Raw genomic sequence first — 18,753 nt, 5'->3', positions numbered from 1 at the left:
CCCGACCCTCTCCAGACCAGGACCGCTCTTACTGCCGCTGGGTCCTACCGCCCGTCTGATTCTCCCACTACCCTCTTTCCTTCCTGCGACTCCCAACCTTCCCTCTACCCCTCATTGCCATTTCTCTGATCCCTTGTCCTCCCCTAACCCCACTCTCTCTGAATATCCCAACACCCCTGTCCCTCCTGAGACCTCCCACTCTTCACCCTCCTCTGACCCAAGCCCTAACCCTTGCCGTGTCTTCACCATCCCCTCTGACTTTCCCCTCTCTGAGGTAGAACGTTCTGTCTTTAGCAAGGGCCTCTCTTTTGTCCCCCTCCGTCCACACCTCAGTGAGTTCCGTGCCCGCCATGATGCTGAACTCTTCTTCTGTTGCCTACGTCGCCGAGCCTAATTCTTTGGCAAGGATTCCCCTCCTCCTACTGATGACCCCTTCTCCTGTCTTCAACCCTCCTCCTCCTCCTGGACACCCCGCCTGGACCTTCTACCTGCAGTCAATCTTTTCATCTCCAACTGTCGCCAAGACATCAACCATCTCAACTTCACCACTCCTCTCTCCTGTTCCAACCTCACACCCTCTGAACGCACTGCCCTCCACTCTCTCCGCACTAAACCCAACCTCACCATCAAACCCGCTGACAAAGGTGGTGCCGTAGTAGTCTGGCGGATGGACCTCTACCTCACTGAGGCCAAACGACAGCTCTCTGACACCTCCTCTTACTTACCCCTGGAACAGGACCCCACCAAAAAACATCAAACCATTGTCTCCTGTACCATCACCACCCTTATCAACTCCGGAGACCTTCCATCCTCAGCCGCTGAACTCATAATTCCCACACCCCGTACCGCTCGGTTTTACCTCCTCCCCAAGAGCCACAAGCCTGACTGTCCCGGTAGACCCATAGTTTCTGCCTGCTCCTGTCCCACCGAACTTGTATCTGCCTACTTGGACTCCATTTTGTCACCCATAGTTCAGTCCCTCCCCACCTACATCTGGGATACATCGCATGCCCTCCACCTCTTCTGATAAAGTTTAAGAGAATGGGGGAATTCTCAAGATTCCTGTAAACAATGGATTCAGTACTGACTATGCCTGTGACTGCAGTGTGTTTGAATAATGTCTTACTCCTGCTTTCTTTGGAGCAAGATAAGGATTAAAGTTCGCCCAGATCCACATTAGATGTCTCTGGGCATTTCATACCTTTTGATTTTGACAAAAAGCAGTACCTGATGGAAATTAGACAGAACATTCCTTTCTGAATTAAAGCACAAATTCGACAGATGTTCTTATCTTTGTCATTAAGTTGTGGCTCCAGCAAACCAGGTAGGACATTCCTTTCTTTAATTAAGGTGGCTGGAGTGTCTAACAAATTGATTGTACTTTTGCATCAATAGTCCATTGACTCGGCCGGAATAGTTATCAAACTGATTGTTCTCTGTGTCAATAGTCCATTGATTTGACCGGAATGGTTATCAAACTGATTATTCTTTTGTATCGGTGGCCACATAACTTCTGACAATTCTGACATTGGGCAGTGAACTTGTAGAACCGCTGGGGAGATGAGAAAGGGTCTCTCCCTGATGTCGGGTCCAAGTTCACTCGCCGGCTGAGCTCGAAGAAATAAATGGGTGAAAAGATAAGTAACGATCTTTTTGTGCTGTCGTTATTTGATCCAGCAAAGTTACGTTTACACTTCAATAACTTCCAGCTCCCCGGTCCCGACCGCTTCATTTTCACTATGGATGTCCAATCCTTATACACCTCCATTCCCCATCAAGAAGGTCTCAAAGCCCTCTGCTACTTTCTGGATAATAGACCTCACCAGTTCCCCACCACCACTACCCTCCTCCGGTTGGCGGAACTGGTACTCACACTTAATAACTTCTCCTTTGGCTCTTCCCACTTTCTTCAGACTAAGGGTGTAGCTATGGGCACTCGCATGGGCCCCAGCTATGCCTGCCTCTTCGTTGGTTATGTGGAACAGTCTGTACTCCAAACCTATTCTGGTACTGCTCCCCAACTTTTCCTTCGGTACATTGATGACTACATTGGTGCTGCTTCCTGCACCCATGCTGAGCTCGTCAATTTCATTGACTTTACTTCAAACTTCCACCCAGCCCTCAAATTCACTTGGTCTATCTCGGACACTTCTCTCCCCTTTCTCGATCTCTCGGTCTCCATCTCTGGAGACAGACTGTCCACTGACATCTTCTACAAGCCCACTGACTCTTCATAACTACCTCGACTATACCTCTTCCCACCCCACCACATGCCAAAATGCCATTCCATATTCCCAGCTCCTCCGTCTCTGCCGCATCTGCTCCGAGGATGAGGTTTTCCATTCCAGAACATCTCAAATGTCCTCTTTCTTTAAGGATTGTGGTTTCCCTTCTGCTGTCATCAATGATGCCCTCACCCGCATCTCCTCCATTTCCCACACTTCGGCCCTCACCCCATCCTCCCACCACCACAACAGAGTCAGAGTTCCCCTTGTCCTTACCTACCACCCCACCAGCCTCTGGATCCAGCACATTATCCTCTGCAACTTCCGCCACCTTCAACAGGACCCCACCACTAAACACATCTTGCCCTCTCCACCCCTCTCCGCTTTCCGCAGGGATCAGTCCCTCCGCGACTCCCTGGTTCACACGCCCCTCCCCACAGATCTCCCACCCGGCACTTATCCCTGTAAGCGTAAGTGCTACACCTGTCCCTACACCTCCTCTCTTGCCACCATTCAGGGCCCCAAACAGTCCTTCCAGTCCTTCACTTGTGAGTCTGTTGGGGTCATCTATTGTGGGCCATATCCACTACTTTTTGTAGGATTTTCTGTTCAAGGACATTCGTGTTTGAGACGTCATGCCGTATCTTTGCAAACTCCTAAGGAAGTAGAGGTGCTGTTGTGCTTTCTTCATAATTGCACTTAAGTGCTGGGCCCAGGACAGGTCCTCTGAAATGATAACACCAAGGAATTTAAGGTTGCTGACCGTCTGGTCCCACCACCTGAAGTCAATAATCAGATCCTTGGTCTTGCTGGCGTTGAGTGAGAGATTGTTGCTCTGACCACTTAGCCAGATTTGCAATCTCCCTTCTATACGCTGATTCGTCACTATCTTTAATTGGGCTTGTGACTGTGGTGTTATCAGCAAACATCAATATGGCATAAGACCACAAAGACATAGGAGCAGAATTAGGCTATTCAGCCCATCGATTCTGCTCTGCTATTCCATCATGACTGATCCCGGATCCCACTCAACCCCATACAGCTGCCTTCCCACCATATCCTTTGTTGCCCTGACCGATCAGGAAATGATTAACTTCCGCCTTAGATATACCCACGGACTTGGCCTCCACTGCAGTCTGTGGCAGAGCATTCCGCAGATTCACTACTCTCTGGCTAACAAAAGTTCCTCCTCTTACCTCTGTTCTAAAGGATCACCTCTCAATTTTGAGGCTGTGCCCTCTAGTTCTGGATATCCCCACCATAGGAAACATCCTCTCCACATTCGCCCTATCTAGTCCTTTCAACATTCGGTAGCTTTCAATGAAATCCCCACACATTCTTTTAAATTCAAGTAAGTACAGGCCCACTGCTGCCAAAAGCTACTCGTATGTTAACCCCTTCATTCTCGGAATCATCCTCATTGTATCTGGATTTCTTGTAACTTTCTTGGTCACCAGACTTCCATGCCTCTGATCTGGCCCCCAGAAGATTGCAGATCTCATAGTTCATCCATGGCTTCTGGTTGGGGAAGACTCAGAATGATTTTGTGGGGACACACTCCTCTATGACTTTATTTATAAAATCCGTGACAACCATTGTGTGATCATTCAGATCTGCAGATGTGTCCTTGAGTATGGCCCAGTCCACCGACTCGAAGCAATCCTTTAGCCGCTCCTCTGCATCTTGTGACCACATAAGCAGAAATGAAATGAATGATCAGAGCGTTAAGTAAATAGTCCAAAAAAACCCCAAAAATGCTGGTAGTACCCAGAAAGTCAAACAGCAGCTGCAAATAAAGTACTCCATTCCTCTCATTCCCCTTCTACCCAATCTTGCTTCGCTGTTTGACTCATTCATCTAAAATTGTGTAAAAGAGATGTTTCTATTACTGTACATTCTTAGATACACTCAGACCTCGTATTGATGTTACCCTGCATAGCACCGATTTATTGCAATGCGGTTATTCAATTCTTTATTGAAATTTTTCCAAATGACAAAAATTCATTCCAAACAACACTTAAAGCTTCTCCAGAGCAGCTGCCATTACAGTACACATTTAATCAGCCAATGAGAGTGCTTTACGTGCGCCCTGAGCAACTCATAGTCAGAAACGTATTAGCTCACACTCTTTCTCCCCCACGTGTGTAAATTTTCTTGCTCTCTCACCAATTTATTCCATTTCTTTCACCCATAATGTCTGGAAAACAGCCTGCAACTTCCAGTGGGGGTGGTACATCTAAGATGTCTAGAAAAAGCTTTAGCATGGATGTGAAATTAAGTGATATGGCGTTTGGAAGCTGGTGAGCGTCAAGTTGATGTTGGTGCCCCTTTGAAATTGGCTACATCAACAATCAAAGCAATTATAAAAAATGCAGACAAGATAAAGACTTCTGCAATGATAACCTCAAAATTATCACCTACGAAGTTGACTCGTTCAAGGAACCATTTGTTTGAAAAAATTGAAAATCGGATGAGCAAACACAAAGAAACATGCCTCTAAGCCAGCTGGTAATAATGGAAAAGACAAGAAGCATCTTCAATCAAGTTCAAGAAGAAGAAGATACGTCAGTAACATTCCCAGGCAGCAGAGGTTGGTTTGATAGATTTAAATAGCCCAGTAAACTCCATAGCATACATATCTCAGGTGAAGCGCCTACTGCAGACAGCAAGGCAGTCCTGTATTTTCCTACAACACTGAAGGCCATAATCGAAAAGGATGATTATCCTCCTGAGCTTGTCTTCAATGTGGATGAAACGGGCCTATTTTGGAAAAGAATGCCTTCTCGTACTTTCATCTCCTGAGAAGGGAAACGTGCATCTGGGTTCAATGCTGCAAAGGACTGGTTAACTCTCTTGGCAGAGGGCAATGCTAAAGGCGACTTTAAGTTAAAGCTGATGATTGTGTATCACTCTGAAATGCTACGAGCAGTGAAAGGCATTTTAAAGTCAAGTCTATTAGTGATTTGGAAATCAAACAAGAAAGCCTGGGTGACGATTGATGTTTTCCAAATTTGGTTTGTTTCACATTTTTGTCCAGTAGTGAAGCAGTAGCAGTATTGTGAGGAGCATGACCTTGAACCTAAAGCATTGTTGGTGCTGGATAATGCCCCAAGCCACCCTGAGAATCCTGACATGCTTTGGACCTGCATTCCTGTAGAAGTGGTTTACCTTGCACCCAATACCACTTCATTACTTCATCCAATGGATCACGGAGTATTATCACATTTTGAAGTCTACTGCCTTCATTGCATACTCAAGCAACTTGTAGAGAAAATGATAGGTCAAGACAAACAATCCATCAGGCAATTTTGGAAAAAACTACAATGTCATGAAAGCTGTAGACAATATTAGAGCAGCCTGGGATGAAGTAACTTCAAACTGCATGAATGGAGTGTGGAAAAAGCTATAGTCAGAAGCATGCAATGACATCTGAGGATTTCAGGCAGAACCAGTCATCCAAATCATGGATGAACTGGCCATTGAAGTGGGATTAGAGGATGTTAATGATGGTGATGTTGAAGAGTTATTGCATTCACATGGTGAGAGCCTAAATAATGAAGAGCTTTGAGAAATAGCACGGCAGCACATCCTGGGTGAATCTGAGGACATGGATGGAGAAGAGGAAACACCAGCAAGAAACCTCACCACAAATTTCCTCTGCACCACCGTCACCACAATCACACAAATCATGGGCCAGTTCGACCCTGACTGACATTGACGTTGAAGACAAGCTCAGGAGGAAGCAGTAAGGCAAAGAGACGTGTTTTTGACATGAGTTCTGCTACCAAGAGCTGCTTCATGAGAGGAAACTAGGAAAGGCAGCCAAATCTTGACGCCTACTTGAAGAAGAAGCGAAAGTTAGAGGAGGACCCACAGCCTTGTTCCCCCTCTAAGCTGTAACCACTGCTGTTGCGATATATTGCTGCTCCACTGATGTATGTGTTTGTTACTACACAAATTACTGAGTATACACAAAATAATAGATCATATATTGTAGTGTTATAATGACCCCGCATAGTGCTGATTTACATAGCGCCCCACCTCCAAGGAACCCTTTCTCAGTACTAAGCGGGATCTGTGTGTAGTTTTCAATTAACCGGTGATACTCAAGTTTAATTATACATCAGAGGATTCTGTTACATATTTTCTATGGAATAAATTGTAATACAGGGGTTCCTAACTTTCTTATGCCATGGACCCCTGTCGTTAACCAAGGAGTCTGTGGATACCAGGTTGGAAACCCCTGTTGTGGTAAATTATGGCTTAAATCCTTACAATTGATGTTGAAGCAAATACACTTTGAAAATGACTTTGTGTTTCCCTTTTGATTTTTGTTTTCAGTCACTAAAGCCCCTGTAAAGAATTCAAAGAAAAAGAGAAAGCGTACTTTAGGTGGTGAGACCGATGAAGACGCGGGTCAAATAAAGAAAAAAAAAGTTCATCCAAATTACTTTGTATCTATTCCAATAACCAACCCAAAGGTAATAATTTTATATCATAACTGATTTGTTTTACAAAAGATACGCAGGACATTTAAGATCACAAAGTCAGTAGTCTCGACTTTCCGCATGTTTCGTTGTATAGAGTTGAGAATGGATGTTTATTTGTTTTCCACCAGAGGGTTTAATTTTAAAGCAAATCCTTATCAAAAGGATTATAAAATTCACAAATACACTTATATTCACTTCAAAGAGAACAATACACAGTAACCACATCATGTGAATGATAAAAGTGAGGCACAGAACAAGACATGACATTTTCAAATTTTGGGATTGGTCAAATGATCAAGAATAGTCTGTTTTGGTTCCATGTAATCCTGTTATTTTAGGGATTTGTGTACAACTACTTCTGACATGCACATTTTTACTTATTACATCCTCTTTAATTAGTTCTGTTAGGATATATTTTGTTCTCTGGTGTTGTAGCGTGGATGAAATTACCGGAGAGACAGAGTCACTGGTAGATACAAAGCAGCTTCTTTATTCGACACAGCAAGGTACAGCAGGTATCTACATACCGAGACGCTTTCCGCAGAAAGGTCTGCTAGCTAAAATGTGGGCTCGATATTTATATGCTAAACACAAAGGCAATCGCTACTTAAAAAGTTACAGACAATGCTTCCTTTTGAAGTTACATACAAACATCACACCTTCAGATTTCATCCTTTCCTTCTGATGCCAGCATGTCTGTGTTGGTATCCACAGGCTTTAGTTCAATCCACAATACATTTATTTGGCATTTTACGTGCTAACATAGAAGACAATTAATATTTATAATGTATAGTCAAGACGGTCTTCGAAACTACAGCATCAGGCACCAGGAGCATCTGGTATTTACACCTTTTAGGAAGCCCATTGTGGTGGACTCAATCCACAGTCCTTTGTCAAATAGTTAAAATCCAAGTCTGGTGGCCAAAGTCATTTAAGTGTAAACAAATCATCTACCCAAAAAGAAATCCACTCTAACATCCGGGATAAGAATTTTAATAATCACGGTAAATGTACTGCTAATTTCAGGGTTTCAGAAGTTACTAATTTTAGTGCTTTTAATATCAAACTCTAATGGGAGATCTTTTTGACCAATTTCAAAGCTGTTTTAATATCATAAACGTGTACCAATTTAAAAAAAAGTTTTCCCAGCTTGTTAAACTCATTTTGGTGTAATGTTGGGCATCAAAATCAAATGGACAAATCAAAATCAAATGGACAAATTCTGTTTTCAATCATGTTTTGCATATTGCAGTAATTAAAAGCATGTTTTAAAATCAATACAGACAAGATAATGATTCATGCTATTAAAAATATTGGATTCCTGGCAAAGCATAGATTTCTACCTGTACCTCTCTTCCCATTTCAAAGATACACAGATGTCCTTAAGAAATCAGGAAGGCTAGAAGAAGGCATGAAGTTGCTCTAGCAGACAAGGTGAAGGAGAATTCTGAGGGATTCTACAGATATGCTATGACCAGAAGCAAAAGTTCTGTAATTATTTTGTCTTCCCCATTTATCCTCAGCCTGCAGATAGGATTCTTCTTCTTTTTGTATATCATCATACATTCTGTCTTTTTGCAATTGATAGATAGACCCATTTTTGCACTTTCTTCAACAATTATATCAATTAAGTTTTGTAGTTCTTCCTCCGTACTTGCAATTAACACGTTGTCATCTGCATATCTGAAATTATTGATGTTCTTACTGCCAACTTTGATTCCTAAGATGTCTCTTATTTTTTGTAATATTGTTTCACTGTACACATTAAATAAAACAAGGGAGAAAACACACCCTTGTCTAACGCCTCTCTTGATTTTCGTAAACTGCCTCACTTCTCCATCTATTCTTACAGCGGCAGTTTGTTCCCCGTACAGATTTCTGATTAGCGGAGGTCTTTCGAATCCAGATCTAGAGTTTCCTGTAATAGTTCAAATAACTTACTGTGTTTCACTTTATCAAATGCTTTTATGTAGTCGATAAAACAAACAAACAAATCTTTCTGCACTTGAATAGCTCGTTCTGATAGTATCCTTAACATCAGTAAGAAAGCTTATCATTCAAGATTCAAACTATTGACATTCTAACCGTACATCAGCTCTGCAGGGCAGAATGAGACAGTGTTTCTCAGGAGCAGTGCAATCATAACATAACAAACGCAACACTAAATAATAAACTTAACAATGGATAGTAAAACGCAACAGCCACATGTCAGTTAAAATCAAGTTATAAGTGTCCTGTGCAAGTTAAAAGTGTCCAAAGCAGAGTCAGGTAGAGCAGCTATTTAGCAGTCTGACGGCCTGTGGGAGGAAGCTGTTTAGTAGTCTTGTGGTTTTAGCTTTGATGCTCCTGTAATGTTTGCCTGATGGCAGAAGAACAAACAGTTCATGGAGAGGATGTGAGGGGTCTTTAATGATGTATCGTGTCCTCTGGAGGCATCGAAGCTCAAAGCTTATGGGTTTGGACGGGGCAGAGTTTGTTAAGTGTGTCCAGGACGGATTCCTGTCACGGTTTGTTGACAGGCCGACTAGGGGGAATCCCATACTAGATCCAGTATTAGGTAATGAACCGGGTCAGGTCACAGATCTCTCAGTGGGTGAGCATCTGGGGGACAGTGACCACCACTCCCTGGCCTTTAGCATTATCATGGAAAAGGATAGAATCAGAGAGGACAGGAAAATTTTTAATTGGGGAAGGGCAAATTATGAGGCTATAAGGCTGGAACTTGCGGGTGTGAATTGGGATGGTGTTTTTGCAGGGAAATGTACTATAGGCATGTGGTCGATGTTGAGGGATCTCTTGCAGGATGTTAGGGATAAATTTGTCCCGGTGAGGAAGATAAAGAATGGTAGGGTGAAGGAACCATGGGTGACAAGTGAGGCGGAAAATCTAGTCAGGTGGAAGAAGGCAGCATACATGAGGTTTAGGAAGCAAGGATCAGATGGGTCTATTGAGGAATATAGGGAAGCAAGAAAGGAGCTTAAGACGGGGCTGAGAAGAGCAAGAAGGGGGCATGGGAAGGCCTTGGCGAGTAGGGTAAAGGAAAACCCCAAGGCATTCTTCAATTATGTGAAGAAAAAGATGACAGGAGTGAAGCTAGGACCGATTAGAGATAAAGGTGGGAAGATGTGCCTGGAGGCTGTGGAAGTGAGCGAGGTCCTCAATGAATACTTCTCTTCGGTATTCACCAATGAGAGGGAATTTGATGATGGTGAGGACAATATGAGTAAGGTTGATGTTCTGGAGCATGTTGATATTAAGGGAAAGGAGGTGTTGGAGTTGTTAAAATACATTAGGATGGATAAGTCCCCGAAGCCTGACAGAATATTCCCCAGGCTGCTCCACGAGGCGAGGGAAGAGATTGCTATGCCTCTGGCTAGGATCCTTATGTCCTCATTGTCTACGGGAATGGTACAGGAGGATTGGAGGGAGGCGAATGTTGTCCCCTTGTTCAAAAAAGGTAGTAAGGATAGTCCGGGTAATTATAGACCAGTGAGCCTTACGTCTGTGGTGGGAAAGCTGTTGGAAAAGATTCTTAGAGATAGGATCTATCGGCATTTAGAGAGTCATGGTCTGATCAGGGACAGTCTTTGTGAAGGGCAGATCGTATCTAACAAGCCTGATAGAGTTCTTTGAGTGAATGACCAGGCATATAGATGTGGGTAGGCCAGTGATGTTGTGGGGATGGAACTGGACTCTCTCACGGTGGTGTCTGAAAAGAGGGTGCTGTCTAGGTTGCATGCCATCTTGGACAATGTCTCCCATCCACTACATAATGTACTGGGTGGGCACAGGAGTACATTCAGCCAGAGACTCATTCCACCGAGCTGCAACACAGAGCGTCATAGGAAATCATTCCTGCCTGTGGCCATCAAACTTTACAACTCCTCCCTTGGAGGGTCAGACACCCTGAGCCAATAGGCTGGTCCTGGACTTATTTCATAATTTACTGGCATAATTTACATATTACTATTAAACTATTTATGGTTTTATTACTGTTTATTATATATGATGCAACTGTAACGAAACCAATTTCCCCCGGGATCAATAAAGTATGACTATGACTATGACTATGTAGTGCAGTGGATGTGATCTACATGGATTTTAGCAAGGCATTTGACAAGGTTCCACACGGTAGGCTTATTCAGAAAGTCAGAAGGCATGGGATCCAGGGAAATTTGGCCAGGTGGATTCAGGAATGGCTTGCCTGCAGAAGGCAGAGGGTCGTGGTGGAGGGAGTACATGCAGATTGGAGGGTTGTGACTAGTGGTGTCCCACAAGGAACGGTTCTGGGACCTCAACTTTTCGTGATTTTTATTAACGACCTGGATATGGGGAGTAGAAGGGTGGGTTGGCAAGTTGGCAGATGACACAAGGGTTGGTGGTGTTGTAGATAGTGTAGAGGATTGTGGAAGATTGCAGAGAGACATTGATAGGATGCAGAAGTGGGCTGAGAAGTGGCAGATGGAGTTCAACCCAGAGAAGTGTGAGGTGGTACACTTTGGAAGGACAAACTCCAAGGCAGAGTACAAAATAAATGGCAGGATACTTGGTAGTGTGGAGGAGCAGAGGGATCTGGGGGTACATGTACACAGATCCCTGAAAGTTGCTTTACAGGTAGATAGGGTAGTTAAGAAAGCTTATGGGGTGTTAGCTTTGATAAGTCAAGGCATAGAGTTTAAGAGTCGCGAGGTAATGATACAGCTCTATGAAACTCTGGTTAGGCCACACTTGGAGTACTGTGTCCAGTTCTGGTCGCCTCACTATAGGAAGGATGTGGAAGCATTGGAAAGGGTACAGAGGAGATTTACCAGGATGCTGCCTGGTTTAGAGAGTATGCATTATGATCAGAGATTAAGGGAGCTAGGGCTTTACTCTTTGGAGAGAAGGAAGATGAGAGGAGACATGATAGAGGTATACAAGATATTAAGAGTAATAGATAGAGTGGATAGCCAGCGCCTCTTCCCCAGGGCACCACTGCTCAATACAAGAGGACGTGTCTTTAAGGTAAGGGGTGGGAAGTTCAAAGGGGATATTAGAGGAAGGTTTTTTACTCAGAGAGTGGTTGGTGCGTGGAATGCACTGCCTGAGTCAGTTGTGGAGGCAAATACACTAGTGAAGTTTAAGAGACTACTAGACAGGTATATGGAGGAATTTAAGGTGGGGGTTTATATGGGAAGCAGGGTTTGAGGGTCAGCACAACATTGTGGGCCGAAGGGCCTGTACTGTGCTGTACTATTCTATGTTCTATAATATTGCGTTTCTTGTACCTTTGTCTTTCATAAAACCACATTGTTCTTTACCTATTTTAGCTTGTATATTACTTTTAGCTCTTGTCATCAAAGTTCTTATAAGTATCTTGGTGATATGACTCATTAAACTTATGGTCTTATGTAATTCACATTCTATTGCTCCAGGTTTCTTAGGAAGAATGATAAATACTGATTTTTTTCATCTCTTATGGTATTATTCCAATTTCATAAATGTCATTGATTAAATCAGTAAGTTTTTCAATTCCATAATCTTCAAGGGCGATAATTGGTTCTGTTGCTAATTCATCAGTACCTGCTGCCTTTCTTTTCTGCATCTTATTTATTGCATTACGAACTTCAGATTTTAAAATACTGGGACCTTCAATGTTTTTCTTAATTTCTGTTTTTTTGCCTCGATTGTCTTCAAACAATTCCTGAATATATTCAGTCCATCTGTTCATAATCTCATCTTTTTCCATAATGCAAACATAGTACCGTGCTTTGCTTTCAAACATCCACCTGAAGAACAGAGGAGCTTTTTACCAGTGATATTCTTGATTTGTTGATGTACCCTTTTTGGATCAGTAATAGGGATTCTTTCTATTTGCTCACATTCCTGGTTTAACTATTCTTCTTTGGCTTTTTGACATAAGCTTTTAACGGTGGTTTGCTATTGCCTTCCATTGGGCGAACTAAAGAAATCGCCATTTCTCTTCCCAAATGTTCATCCACCTGTACTATAACCATTGACATTTGGGGTCCTAGCTCATCCACCTTCTCCGACATAAGTTCAGTTACTGAACCTGCCGGATCTGTAGTAATCCTGAGATCACAACCTTGGAGGTCCTGCCCGTTAACTTAGCACCTAACTCCCTGAACTCCCTTCCAGAACCTCCCTATGCAAAAAAAGTATTTATTTTAAATTTCAATGGCTTCTTTCTGTCATATTGATCTATTCAATATTTTAATCCTTTGTAAGGAAGTCTCATCAAACAAAGACTGAAGTAAGTTTCCAGTAACAATGATTGTAATTCAGAGAAATGCCCAAAGCAAATATGGGAAAGTGGTGCTGGAGTGCAGGCAGTAGAGATTAGTTAGCCATTTGCTTCCTAATTTAATTGGTGTTGCACAACATTGTGAGTCAGTAGGGGCTGTTCCTGTGCTGTACTGGTCTATGTCCCGTGTTCTAATGAAGTGAGACTCACTGTGAGGCCTCCCTGATAAGCTGTCTGCTTCCTCTTCCCACCAGTAACTCGCATCCACTCCATCTGCACTTCCCTGTTCCAATCAACACACCAAAACACAAGCTGACCGTCTTAGAATCAGAATCAGAATCTGCTTTATTATAACTGACATATATGGCAGGTTCAATGTTATCGTTTAAAGTTAAATTGGATAGATATATGGACCGGAAAGGAATGGAGGGTTATGGGCTGAGTGCAGGTCGGTGGGACTAGGTGAGAGTAGCGTTCGGCACGGACTAGAAGGGCGGAGATGGCCTGTTTCCATGCTGTAATGGTTATATGCTTACATCTGCCGTTGGCCTTCGCTCGAATCCTGAGCAGGAACCCTCACAGGTGCTACTGTTCTGGGTCAGAGTGGCCCTGGGAGCAATGAATGACTAAGGGGTAACTCCCCTTTCCCCAAAGCTCTGAAAGTCCGCAATCAGAGCCTCATCACTGGTTGCAGTTCAGAGTCATACCCAGGACTATGAAAGTATTTGTATTATGTATTCCTGAAAAAAATCTGATAATTGAGTGTTTGGCATCTTGATGAAAGGTGGGATGAGCAGCTTGTCTTGGCAATCGATGTGGTTTAAAGACAGAAATAGAAACAGGAACAAGGAAAAGGAAATAGAGTGAAGTATAATCAAATTTAATATGCACGGACAAATAAAGAGAGAACGTCATAGGAAGTCATTCCTGCCTGTGGCCATCAAACTTTACAACTCCTCCCTTGGAGGGTCAGATGCCCTGAGCCAATAGGCTGATCCTGGACTTATTTCCTGGCATAATTTACATATTACTATTTAATTATTTATGGTGCAACTGTAACAAAAACCAATTTCCCCAGGGATCAATAAAGTATGACTATGACTATGAGTGAAAGCCTAGCTAATCATCGCTGTCATAGTCTATCCTTGAAGATGTAAGCACACCATCACAGAAAACTAAGAACAGGAGATGAGAACAAGACAGCATATCAATAGGTAATGGGGACTGAAGCTCATAAACCTTTACCAAACACAAAATAATCTGCAGATGCTGGGGTCAAAGCAACACTCACAACACGCTGGAGGAACTCAGCAGGTCGGGCAGCATCCGTGGAAAAGATCAGTCAACGTTTCGGTCCTGACGAAGGGTTCTGGCCCGAAGCGTTGACTGATCTTTTCCACGGATGCTGCCCGTCCTGCTGAGTTCCTCCAACACGTTGTGAGTGTTGCATAAACCTTTACCAATCTGGTACAATGAGAAGATTCCAGAGAAATACCAACAATCATTATGAAGGGAGAAAAGTTGAGGTGCAAGTATATCTCAAAGAAAAAACAGGTAAAACAATCAATTGTTGAGAGAAGTGTGTCTTAATGCCTTAATGATGCCACACACTCCAACAAAAAGTTGACTGCTTTGAGAAGTGTTTTGCTCTTGAAGCTGAAATGAAGAAAGAAGGAAGGAAAGTCTTTGTTAGCAAACAATTGGTCTGAGGGAAAAAGATGCAGAGATGGTCTAGAAAACCTACAGCACAATACAGGCCCTTCAGCCCACAAAGCTGTGCTGAACATGTCCTTACCTTAGAACTTTCCTAGGGTTACACCATAGCCTTCTATTTTTCTGAGCTCCATGTACCCGTCCAGGAGCCCCTTAAGAGACCTTATTGTATCCACCTCCACCACCGTCGCTGGCAGCCCATTCCACGTACTCAGCACTATCTGTGTGAAAAAAAAACACACTTACCTCTGACATCTCCTCTGTGCCTACTTCCAAGCACCTTAAAACTGTGCCCTCTCATGTTAGCCATTTCAGCCCTGGGAAAAAGCCTCTCGCTATTCACACGATCAATGCCTCTCATCATCTTATACACCTCTGTCAGGTCACCTCTCATCCTCCGTCGCTCCAAGGAAAAAAGGCCGAGTTCACTCAACCTATTCTCATAAGGCACACTCCCCAATCCAGTCAACATCCTTGTAAATCTCCTCTGCACCCTATCTATGGTTTTCACATCCTTCCTGTAGTGAGGTGACCAGAGGGTGTGACTGCATGTGAGGCAGCTAGTGCTGGATGAGCCTCAGTCCTTGAGCTTGTCCAACAGGTCTGAGATTCTTGTTCCCTGTGTGAATGAGAGTGGGGGCTGTAGGAAGGATGAGCAACCTAACTGTGGCACTGTAGTTCAGGGATCCATTCAACAGGGGGGAAAGAAGAAAAATGTCATGGTAATTGGGGATAGTATAATCAGGGGAATGAATAGAGTTCTCTGTCGTGGGGATAAAGCATCCCAAAGGCTGTGTTGCCTGCCTGGTGCCTGGGTTCAGGACATCTTGTCTGACCAGCAGAGGAATTTGAAGTGGGAGGGGAAACATCCAGTTGTCGTGGTCCATGTGGGTACATAAAATATAGGTAGAATGAGGAAAGAGTCTACTGAGGGAATTTGAGCAGCTATGGACTAAATTAAAAAACAGAATCAAAAAGGTGATTATCTCTGGATTACTACCTGAGCCGCGTGTAAATTGGCATAGGGTCAAGAAGATTCGAGAGTAAAGTGTGGGCTCAAGGATTGGTGTGGGACAAGTGGGTTTGAATTCATGGGAAATTGGCACCATTATTGGGGAAGGTGGGAGCTGTACCAGTGGGATGGGCTCCACCTGAATTGTGATGGGACCTGGACCCTAGCAAATTGCATAACAAGGGCTTTAAACTAAATAGTAGGGGGATGGTTCAACAGATTGGACAAGTATGAATAAAGCAAAAAAATAAAGTGACAGTAATGACAAAGAAAAAGCGAAAAAAGAGAAAAGTAAAGATGGAGTGCAGAAAAGTCAAGTACAAAAGAGACAAAGATTACTAGATTTTAAAAGTACAATGAGTATAAGGGCACTGTATCTGAATACCTGTAGTATTTGAAACAGTGAACAGTGAACTTGTGGCACAAGTCAGTACAAAGGGGTATGATTTATTGGCCATTACAGAAACGTGGTTGCAGGGTGGAGAGGACTGGGAATTAAATATCCAAGGTTATCAGGAAATATGGGAATGATAGGTAGGAAGGTGAGGGAGGTTGGTTAGTATTCTTAATTAAAGATGAGATCAGGGCGATAGTGAGAGACGATATAAGATCGAAGGAGCAGACTGTTGAATCCATCTGGGTAGAGATTAGGAATAGTAAAGGGAAGAAATCACTGGTGGGAGTTATCTCTCAGTCACTGAATAATAACGTTACAGTGGCACAGGCAATAAACAGAGAAATATCTGAGGCATGTAAGAATGGAACAGAAGTTATTGTGGGGGACTTTAACTTGCACATAGATTGGGTGAATCAAGTTGGTCAGGGCAGTCTTGAGGAAGGTTTTCATAGAATGCATCCGTGATGGCTTTCTTGAACAGCATGTTTGTGGTTCTACAATCGGAATTTTCAGCTATTCCTGGACCAAAAGAAATTGTAATTGAGGAATCATTAGACCTGACAAGATTTGATTGCAATAGAAAAGACAGGAAGGCCGCTGAAGCTATTGAAACAGTTTACAAAAATGCAGTCAAGATTTACTAACCATGTAAATACTGGGTCACCTATATATTTAATCACTTTGTCACAAGGTGCAATGCCAAATCAAAGTTTTCCAGGGATATTACAATGGCTTAAAATTCCTGCTGTTATTAATATGCAAAAGAACAAAAGCAATCTGTGCCAAGAAATTCATAAACTGTAAGTTGAGAGTAATGACGTATCTCAATGTATTTTGAAGTAGCCCCACAAAAATGAAAGGTCGCCCTCAATTTCCTTTTGAATTTCAGAAAAATCAATGTATTGCACATAAATATGGTAATCACAAAAATGTTGGAGATGATATGTAACGCTAAAATTATCCTTTCAATATTAAGACCATAAAACATAGGAGCAGAATTATGCCATTCAGCCTATTGAGTCTGCTGTGCCATTCCATCATGACTGATTCCAGACCCCACTGCCTTCTCGCCATATCCTTTGATGCCCTGACTGATCAGGAAACAATCAACTTTGGCCTTAAATATGCCCACGGACTTGGCCTCCACCGCAGTCTGTGGCAGAGCATTCCACAGATTTACCACTGGCTTAAAAAGTTCCTCCTTACCCCTGTTGCAAAGGGTCGCCCTTCAACTTTGAGGCAGTGCCCTCTAGTTCTGGATACCCCCACCATAGGAAGCACCCTCTCCACATCCACCCTATCTTATCCTTTCACCATTCAGTAGGTTTCGATGAGATCCCCCCGCGTTCTTCTAAATCCCAGTGAGTACAGCCCCAAAGGCACCAAACGCTTCTCATATGTTAACCCCTTAATTCCCGGAATCATCCTCTTGAACCTCCTCTGGACTGTCCAATGATGACACATCCTTTGTGAGATATGGGGCCTAAAACTGTTGACAGTACTCTTAAGTACGGCCTGACTAGTGTAGTATAAAGGCTCAGCATTCTCTCAGCAACACATACAAAATGCTGGAGGAACTCAGCAGACCAGGCAGCATCTATGGGAAAAAAGTACAGTCGACGTTACGGGACGAGACCCTTCGACAGGACTGAAACATTGACTGTACTTTTTTCCATAGATGCCTGCTGAGTTTCTCCAGCATTTTGTGTGTGTTGCTTGGATTTCCAGCATCTGCAGATTTTCTCTTGTTTGTTTCAGCATTATCTCCTTGCTTTTATATTCTATTCCCCATGAAATAAATGCCAACATTGCATTTTCCTTCTTTACCACAGACTCAATCTGTAAATTAACCTTCTGTGAGTCTTGCACGAGGGCTCCTAAGCCCCTCTGCACCTCTAATGTTTGAACTTTCTCCTCATTTAGATAATAGTCCACACAAGAGATTAATTTAGCACTGTGACTAAATTAGTAAACAGGCCCTTTGTTCCAACATGTCTGTACAACTATGATGCCAATCCAATCAGATCTATTTGCAGTTGGTTTATATTTCCTTATCCCTGCATATTCATATGCCTGTCGAATGATAAACACAAGAGATTCTGAAGATGCTGGAAATCCGAGCAACATGCACTAAGTGCTGGAGGAACTCAGCAGGTCAGGCAGCATCAATGAAAAAAAGTACAGTTGATGTTTTGGGCCAAAACCCTTCAGCAGGACTGGAGAAAAAAGCTGATATGTAGATTTGAAGGGTGGGTGGAGGGGAGAGAGAAATACCAGGTAATAGGTGAAACGGAGGGAGAGAGATGAAGCAAAGAGCTAGGAAGTTGATTGGTGAAAGAGACAGCAGGCCATAGAAGAAAGAAGAAGGGGGGGGGTGGGAGGAGCACCAGAGGGAGGCGATGGGCTGGCAAGGAGATAACATGAGAGAGGGAAAGGGAATGGGAAATGGTAAGTGGGGGGGGGGAGGTGGGGTGGAGGCATTGTATATTGGTGAGACCCGACGTAGATTGGGAGACTACTTTGCCTAGCATCTACACTTCGTCCGCCAGAACAAGTGGGATCTCCAAGTGGCCACCCATTTTAATTCCACTTCCCATTCCCATTCCCATTCCGATATGTCCATCCACTGTCATGATAAGGACACACTTAGGTTGGAGAAGAACAACACCTTA

At 43.2% G+C, this 18,753-nt stretch overlaps 1 protein-coding gene across 1 annotated transcript in view; it reads left to right on the top strand.

Annotated features, from left to right (window-relative positions):
• Nucleotides 1-18,753, top strand: part of LOC140211156 (uncharacterized) — a 193,435-nt gene that overhangs the window by 31,944 nt on the left and 142,738 nt on the right. Inside the window, exon 3 of the mRNA XM_072280681.1 lies at nucleotides 6,567-6,706. Within this exon, the coding sequence (XP_072136782.1) occupies nucleotides 6,567-6,706 (140 nt within the window). The remainder of the gene's footprint in view (nucleotides 1-6,566; nucleotides 6,707-18,753) is intronic.

Source organism: Mobula birostris, chromosome 2 (genome assembly GCF_030028105.1).
Source record: "Mobula birostris isolate sMobBir1 chromosome 2, sMobBir1.hap1, whole genome shotgun sequence".
Classification (NCBI taxonomy): Eukaryota; Metazoa; Chordata; class Chondrichthyes; order Myliobatiformes; family Myliobatidae; genus Mobula; species Mobula birostris.
This window is presented reverse-complemented; position numbering and strand designations above follow the sequence as displayed.